At 49.0% G+C, this 8,921-nt stretch overlaps 1 protein-coding gene across 1 annotated transcript in view; it reads left to right on the top strand.

Annotated features, from left to right (window-relative positions):
- Maml1 (mastermind like transcriptional coactivator 1) overlaps positions 1-8,921 on the top strand; it is a 39,110-nt gene that overhangs the window by 20,203 nt on the left and 9,986 nt on the right. The window contains exon 2 of the mRNA XM_021176850.2: positions 7,077-8,489. Coding sequence (XP_021032509.1) covers positions 7,077-8,489 — 1,413 coding nt within the window. The remainder of the gene's footprint in view (positions 1-7,076; positions 8,490-8,921) is intronic.

Here is an 8,921-nt window from a genome sequence, read left to right as displayed (position 1 = left end):
AACTCACTTTGTAGACCAGGCTGGCCTCGAACTCAGAAATCCGCCTGCCTCTGCCTCCCGAGTGCTGGGATTAAAGGCGTGCGCCACCACGCCCGGCTCCTTATGTATCTCTTAAAAAGAACTGCTGTGGGCCTGTGTGGGCTTGTTTTTCTACTGATAGCACCTGGAGGGCTCTTCCCCATTCTTTGCTGAGGGAACATGTGTATGATCTGAAACTCTGATGCATGCCATTTTCCCACTGGGATTTCATCTGCAAGATTGGGCTGAAGGATCTAAAGCAGACTCCAGTATTTACAAGGATCCTTCCCAAGATAGCCAAACACTGAAAGCTGTAGAAAACATGAGATTTACTGAATTTTACTGGCTGTAACATGGGATCAATGGGTCTCATGTCCTAGGGGTGTTTGAATATTCAGTGGGATCCCAGATTAAGAAACTCAAACAGGGGCTGGAGAGATGGCTCAGTGGCTAAGAGCACTGACTACTCTTCCAGAGGTCCTGAGTTCAATTCCCAGCAATGGCTCACCACCATCTGTAATGGGATTGGATGCCTTTTTCTGGTGTGTCTGAAGACAGTGACAGAGTGGCAAGGTACACTTTGTAAATAATGAGTTTTTCCAACAAAAACAGCCGTGAAGCCTCTGAGCGTATCTATGCAGAATAGAGCTGTGGGGGAAGGAAGCTGAATTCATTAGGAGTTCTAGTGAAGTGTGTGTATTTGCCTACAACCCTAGCATTTTGTAGGCTAAGAAAGGAGGATTATGAGTCTAGGTCAGTCTGAATATATAATGAGTTGTAGTAGGGGAAAGAGCCAAACATGAGGTTTTCTTTTTGTTTTATCCTGTGCTCTGGAGGAGTTCCAGGGAGCCACAGCCTTGGTGCAGCTATGATATGGCTGAGGAGAAAAAACTCAAGGACAGCAGAGCCAAAGCTTGGTGCTGTGAAGACCCAAGAGCAACCAGGAGCCACAGAAGGGCACGAGAAAAGGATTGATCACACATTTGCTAGTCACTGTCATTATTTGACCCTGGAGTCAGATATGGGTAGGAGCCATGGTACAGCAACACTGGTTCTAGAAATCATTCAAATAGTTCAAAGAGAAGCCGCTGGTGTTAGTGGATACAGCAAGTAGGTGGGGTGAAGAAAAACTGGGGTATGAATATAGCTCAGTGGTAAGTGCTTGCCTGGTGTGTAGAGTCCTGTTGACTCCCCACCAACATTAACAACAAGAAGAAAAAGAGCTAGGTATAGTGGTATACTCTTAATCCCAGCACTTGGGAGGCAGAGGCAGGTGGAGCTCTGACTTCCAGGCAGTACAGCTTACACAGTGAGTAAAGACCCTCCCTGTCTTGGTTGGGTGGGTAGGTGGACTGGTGGTTGAACTGGTAGATAAAAGAGAAAATTAAGGAGGGGTGGGTAGAAGGTTAAGGGGGATGGTGGAGACTGCTTTGATATAGGGGGCAGGGGGACTCTGGCTTCTGTTTGTGGAACTGGCTGGCTAGTACTGACATCCTCTAAAATAGGAATAAGCTTAGAGTGGGGACACTACCTAGGGCTAGATTGCATCTGAAGGCACCTGTGTGCCCTAGGGCAGGTGTGCAGATGGGTATAGAGGGAAGCAGGAGTCTGCAGAGGTGGGTGAGCACCTGGATACAGCACATTCCATCCCCTGTGTGCTCCTCACTGTCCCAGGATGGGGTGTATGTGGGAGTTTGCTCCTATACGCTTGGTACTCATTCCCATGAAGTGAACAAAACTGGGGGTGCAGACGATGGGGCATGACGGTTGAGTCACTGAAAGGAGAAGAGAGAAAAGTCGCTCTGGGCAAAGAGAAGAATGAGCCTGCACATTTGCAGACCTGCAAGGTTCATGGGGTGCTGTGGGAGCAGGAGAGGTGGTGGAGGGGTACTCTGTGGGAGCAGGAGAGGTGGTGGAGGGGCAGCTGCTAACTTAGCATTCCAGCCAGTGGCGTTGGACTTGTTCTGGGTGAGGTGTTCAGCCCTTGGAGCATGAGGAAGAGGGAGGAGATGTGATCTAGGACATGTGTGGTAGGACAGAGGAGAGGACTACACTGCTTCATCCGAGGACAGGGATCAGAAGAGACAGCTCAGAGCCAAAAAGAAGGAACTGGGAAGGTGGTGGCACATGCCTTTAATCCTAGAGAGTTCCAGAACAGCTAGGGCTACACAGAGACACAGAGAAACCTTATCTCAAAAAGAGGAAGAGGTGGTGGCAGCAGCAGCAGGGGTGGGAGAGCTGATGCTAAAACAAGACTGTGGACAGGAATGTGAGGCACTTTGAAGAGAGGCTGATACATAGACTCATTAGCTGACATATGGTGTGGGGCACAGATGACAGAGAAACGGAAGGACTCAAAGTGTGGTCCACATCCAAAGTAGGACAGATGGAAGTCACCTTACAGAGGACCTGAGGGATGCAGTGGGTGATATGTGGCCGGGGAGGAAGGAGGAACGGCAACAAGAAGAAATGGTGGCCACTAATTAGGGGATTGCTGACATCTTGGCCAGATACAGTGTGTGTGCACTTGTAGTCTCAGAACTCAAGAGCTCACATAGCCAGATGTATAACCAGTGAGACCCTAGAACAAATCCCAGGCAGGTGGGAACAGCGATTCTAAGAGTGTTGCTCTTCCCGAGAACCTGGGTTCAGTTCCCAGCACTTACATGATAACATATAAGCCTCTGTAACTCTAGCTTTAGTGGACTAGACACCCTCTTCTAGCCTCTGTGAGCACCAGGCACAAACATAGTGCTTTTAGATGCATGCATCTAAAATAAAAGTAATCTTTAAAATCTTAGTAGTAGCTAGGGAGAGACCTTGTAAAGAATGATGGGGGTGTTGTCCACAAGCCAGGATGCTGATTTTTGTCTGTAGGGTATGAATGACTATAGCTTCAGAGCTGTGCTGATATCCTGGAGACCTCCTCCTAGAGTGGAATTTGGTGGGTAGCATCAAGAATCTCTGGCCTTCCTGTAGGAGAGCTGGCCCACGTGGGGTGGGAATCAGGACTAAGGATGCCATTATAGAGACACTAGATATTCTGCAGACCACAGCTACCCAATTACATCATCCCATGGAACAGTACCCCATGGAACTAGATCATTCTAGAATTCTCTGTACCTCTAAGCTCAGCATATGCTCATATAGATGGAGTCTGGGCTTGTATTACTGTACAATATTCACATAATTTTACTATAGTAGTGGTGGGGACAGAACATACACTATCACAGATTGTAGGTGAGCATCTTGTTTCTGTGTCCTATCTCCATCCTGATATTATTCAACCTGTTCAGATTGTCTTCTCATCTTCCTTGTAGATGTCTGGAGACTGGGCACCCAGGCTTCTCCCACTTTTCCTTCCCCTGCAGGGATTTTGCACATACTGAGCACTCCTGCAAGTGTCCAGTGCTTGCGAATCAGCCAGGGCTACCACATCCTACAGTACCCCACCCCAGCCTACATCATTTCAGTGAAATCTTTGCCTAGTTGAGGATGTGGCCAAGCACTTCTCTTGGCTGAAGCACTGTGTTAGAAAAGTGAGCTGGGGGCTGGTGAGATGGCTCAGTGGGTAAGAGCACCCGACTGCTCTTCTGAAGGTCTGGAGTTCAAATCCCAGCAACCACATGGTGGCTCACAACCATCCATAACAAGATCTGACTCCCTCTTCTGGAGTGTCTGAAGACAGCTACAGTGTACTTACATATAATAAATAAAAAAAAAAAAAAGAAAGAAAGAAAAGTGAGCTGTTCTTTTGGAACTTGTCTGCAGCTGTTTAAATGTGGCTACTCTAGAGGGATTCTGTTCTAATCTGAGGCAGCTGACTGGCTTATAAATGACTTGACACCTTTGGTGTCTACCTTCACTGGAAACATGGGAAAGTGACCAGCCAGATGTTACTTGGAGCAAAAGATGATAGGAAAGATAGAAAGAGCTGCATGTGGTTGTGAGGCACCATGTGTGTGCTGTGGATTGAACCCAGGTCCTCTAGAATAGCAGCCTCTTATGCAATGAGCCATTTCTCCAGCCCCCAAGGGCTTGTTCTTAAATTGGATTCTTGGATCAGATTAAGTTGCTTACTCTGCCCCACGGTTCCCTTTCTTAGAGAAACTATGTAGCCATATGTGGGTTTAAAGGAATGCCAGCTGGTAGGGGTAGAACTCAGAGTCATCAGCTTTAATAATCAAGAAAATCCTCATGTGGGGCTAGAGTGATGGCTCAGCAGTGGAGAGTGCTCACTGCTCTTCAAGGACTCAGGTTCTATTCCCAGCACTCACATGAAAGCTCAAAACTGACTAGAGGGACTGGAGAGATGGCTCAGCAGTTAAGAGCACTGACTGATCTTTCAGAGGTCCTGGGTTCAAATCCCAGCAACCACATGGTGGCTCACAACCATCCGTAATGAGATCTGATGCCCTCTTCTGGGGTGTCTGAAGACAGCTACAGTGTACTTACATAAAATAAATAAATAAATTTAAAAACAAAACAAAGCAAAACTGACTAGAACTCTGGTCCCAGGGGAATCCAGTGCCCTCTTGTGTCCTCCATAGGCACTGCACACATGTGATACATAGACAAGCAAGCAGGCCAAACACCCAAACAGTTAAAATGGATAAAAGGAAAATGTTGATAAGGTGGGAAAGAAGGATGGCAGCAGTGGAAACTGAGAGGTGAAGGAAACTCCTTAGTGACCAGATCACAGGCTGCTGCTGAGACACAAATTCAGATTAGAGAATGCCCGCACTGCTTCCAAATCAGTAGCCCTTCCCTGCAGCCCGATTCATGAGCGTGGACTTCTGCGCTGCTCTGACTCCTCTGAAAACTGAAAACTAAAACTGTTATTAGGAACACTTTCTTTGTTAAATAAATAAATAAATAGAGTCTTAAGGGACTTAAAGATGGTTCAGAGGTTAAGACCACTGGCTGCTCTTCCATTCTTCCAAAGGTCCAGAGTTCAGTTCCCAGCAACCACATGGTGGCTCACAACCATCTATAATGGCATCTGGTGCCCTCTTCTGGTGTGCAGGCAAACATTCAGGCAGAACACTGTACTCATAAATAAATAAATCTTAAAAGAAGAGTCGAGTCTCACTCCATAGTCGAGGTTGGCTTTGAACTCTAAAGACTTAACTCAGCCTACTAAGTACTGGGCTCACAAGCATACACCACACACAGCACCAGGCTGGGATATTTTTGATATCACACTTCATGTGCTCAGAAGTAGTAGGAGATGGATTCGGTACTGGGGGTGAGGGGTAAGGATAAGATATAAGTTAATAAATGTGAGCATAAGGAAGGAGGTGTTTAGAGCTGAAGCCCAGGGCTGGGAGGGAGGGAGCCACACTCTGCCAGTTCTCATCAAGGAATTCCCACCCCCAACTCTTAGGGAGCTTATTCAATGGCATGCATGGGACATTTGTCTTATTCTATAGCAATGTCCAGTTTGCTCTGTGCTCTCAGGAGACTGGAGGGCCATTAAGTGCAATGACTGACTTTTATTTGCCTTTATAGTCCCCACAGCACTTGTAAACTGGCATAAGAAAACTTTTTTTTTTTTTTTTTTTGGTTTCTCAAGACAGGGTTTCTCTGTGTAGCCCTGGCTGTCCTGGAACTCACTCTGTAGACCAGGCTGGCCTCAAACTCAGAAATCCACCTGCCTCTGCCTTCCAAGTGCTGGGATTAAAGTCGTGCGCCACCACCTCCCGGCACAAGTAAACTCTTAATAAGGCTAGCAGAGTGAAGCTAGTCACAAAGAAAATGAGGGTGCCAGAGCAGACATGATCGAGTCCAGTGACAGACTTTGTAGGAGTGGCAGTGTTTGTAAGGTTGCCAATGGGTCAACTAATCAGAAGCTGCTTAGGAGGTGCTGGGGTGACTGGTGAGACGGCTCAGTGGGTTAAGACTTGCCCCAAACCTGACCCCCAAATTTCAGGCCATGGAACCCACATAGTGAAAGGGGGAACCTTGTCCTGCGAGTTGTCCTGTGACCTCCACAGGTGCACTGTGGCCTGTGGACATGCCACACACACACACCCACACACACTGTGGCCTGTATGCATGTCTCCCCCAACACACATACACTGTGGTATGTGTGCATACCCCACCACACACACACAATAAGTAGATGTTAAGTGGGACAAGAGCTGAAAAATACAACCAGCCCATGTGGTGTGTGCAGAAGCTCATGTGGTGCTTGTCCCGTGGAGGGAGCATGTGGCTTTGATAAGGATAAGAAATGGGCAGGTAGGTGGACGTAGGATTACTGTGGCCACCACTGCCACTACCTGAGGAAGAAAAACTACAGTCAGCATTCCTGTCTTAGTCATTGTTCTCTTGCTGTGAGGAGACACCATGACCAAGGCAAAAGAAAGCGTTCAGACGGTCTAGGACCGTCATGGGAAGTGATATGGTGGCAGGCATGGTGCTGCAGCAGTACCCAAGAGTTCACATACGATCCACAGGTTTCACGTAGAGAAAGAGCAAGACTGTCCCCAGTGTGGGCTTTTGAAACAGCACGGGACACCCCCAATGACTTAACTCCTCCACTGAGGCTCCTACTCCTCCCCAAACAGTTCCACTGAGTGACTCATATCTAAGCATAAGGGGGCCATTCTCATTCAAGCTAGCCCAGCTCCTTTGGTTGGAAGTTATAGGATCCATATTAAATCAGCCTAAGCACAAGGAAAAATGTATTGGTTTAGGAGTGGAAAGTCAGGGGTTGGGGGCAGAGGGGCTGGAGGTGGCAGCTGAGGACATTGGCAGGTCTTGGGTATAACAAGATACAGGATTCCTGTGGTGACCTAATGCACCCTCAAACGAGATGACAGCAGCCATTATCAAGCTTGTGCCCTGCCAAAGCCCTGTGCAATGATCACCTTCCCATAGCAATTCAGATGTCCAGTTCTGACTGGCCAGGCCAGACCTAGTGCTAGAGGGAGTGCTGCAAGGGGAAGCAGAGGGCAGGGAGGTGTGAGGGAGCAATCAAGGTCCTGCTTGAGTCACTGTTGGGAGCAAAGAGACCTAAGACAAGGCTAAGTCTGTGTTCCAATGTTTTTCAGCATCTTCATGATACAGTGAAGAGGAGTCTTGACAGTGCTGCCTCCCCTCAGAATGGCGATCAACCAAATGGCTACGGAGACTTGTTTCCTGGGCATAAGAAGACGCGCCGGGAGGCCCCTCTGGGGGTCAGTGTGTCTGCCAATGGACTTCCTCCTGCCTCGCCCCTGGGCCAGCCTGACAAGCCTGCAGGGGGAGACACCCTGCAGACCGCTGGGAAGCACTCCCTGGGGCTCGATCCCATCAACAAGAAGTGTCTGGCAGACTCAGGCATCCACCTGAATGGAGGCAACTCCAGTGAGCCATTTCCTCTAAGCCTGAGTAAAGAACTCAAGCAGGAGCCAGTGGACGACCTGCCGTGCATGATTGCGGGCGCTGGAGGCTCCGTAGCTCAGAGCAACCTCATGCCTGACCTCAACCTTAACGAGCAGGAGTGGAAGGAGCTCATTGAAGAGCTCAACAGGTCAGTGCCCGACGAAGACATGAAGGACCTGTTTACGGAGGACTTTGAGGAGAAGAAGGATCCAGAGCCTCCTGGCTCTGCCACACAACCCCCCCTGGCCCAGGACATTAATATTAAGACTGAGTTCTCTCCAGCAGCTTTTGAGCAGGAGCAGTTAGGTTCCCCACAAGTAAGGGCTGGGTCTGCAGGCCAGACCTTCCTAGGAGCCTCATCTGCCCCTGTGGGCACAGATTCTCCAAGCCTTGGGAGCTCTCAGACTCTGTTTCACACAGCTAGTCAACCTGGGGTGGATAATTCCAGTCCAAACCTGATGCCGGCATCAGCCCAGGCTCAAAGTGCACAAAGAGCCCTCACGAATGTGGTATTACCTAGCCAGGGCCCAGGCGGGGCCTCGGAGCTGTCCTCTGCTCACCAGCTCCAGCAGATAGCTGCCAAGCAGAAGCGCGAGCAGATGTTGCAGAATCCCCAGCAAGCTGCCGCAGCACCGGGCCCAGGCCAGCTGGCCACGTGGCAGCAGGCAGGGCCCTCCCACAGTCCCTTAGATGTTCCTTATCCCATGGAGAAGCCTGCCAGCCCTTCTGGCTACAAGCAAGACTTTACCAACTCAAAACTGCTCATGATGCCCGGTGTGAACAAGAGTTCTCCTCGGCCAGGAGGCCCCTACCTCCAACCTAGCCACTCCAACCTGCTGAGTCACCAGTCACCAAGTAACTTGAATCAGAACCCCGTGAATAACCAAGGGTCTGTGCTAGACTATGGCAATACAAAACCCCTTTCTCATTACAAAGCAGACTGTGGTCAAGGTGGTCCTGGGTCTGGCCAGAACAAACCAGCTTTGATGGCATACCTTCCCCAGCAGCTGCCCCATCTGAGTAACGAGCAGAACTCCTTGTTTCTGATGAAACCAAAGTCAGGAAACATGCCCTTCCGGTCATTGGTTCCACCTGGCCAGGTGAGTAGGCCTTCACTTGCCATCACTCTGCTATGGGCACTAGTGAATGCACACACTGAGCTAGAATCAGTGTGCAAGAGACAGTGGGAGCGGCTGCTGTCATCCTTTTAAGTGGAAAATGTAAAAAACAGGGCAAGGCTGATGTTCGTGTTTTGAGGCACAGTTCATTTATCCTTGGCTGGCTGTGGAGCCATGCTGCTCTTGAACCTGATTCCCCGTGCCTCTACCTCCCAAGTGTTGAGATTACAGATGACTGGAATTGATCCTTAATAAAAATAGAGTAAAATTCCTTAATGTATCTAGGCAGTGGTGGTCAGACCTTTAATCCCAGCACTTGGGAGGCAGAAGTAGAGGATCTTTTGCAATTTGAGACCAGCCTGGTCTACAAAGCAAGTTCCAGGACAGCCAGGACTATATGGAGAAACCCTGTCT

The sequence above is a fragment of the Mus caroli genome, chromosome 11 (genome assembly GCF_900094665.2).
Source record: "Mus caroli chromosome 11, CAROLI_EIJ_v1.1, whole genome shotgun sequence".
Classification (NCBI taxonomy): domain Eukaryota; kingdom Metazoa; phylum Chordata; class Mammalia; order Rodentia; family Muridae; genus Mus; species Mus caroli.
This window is presented reverse-complemented; position numbering and strand designations above follow the sequence as displayed.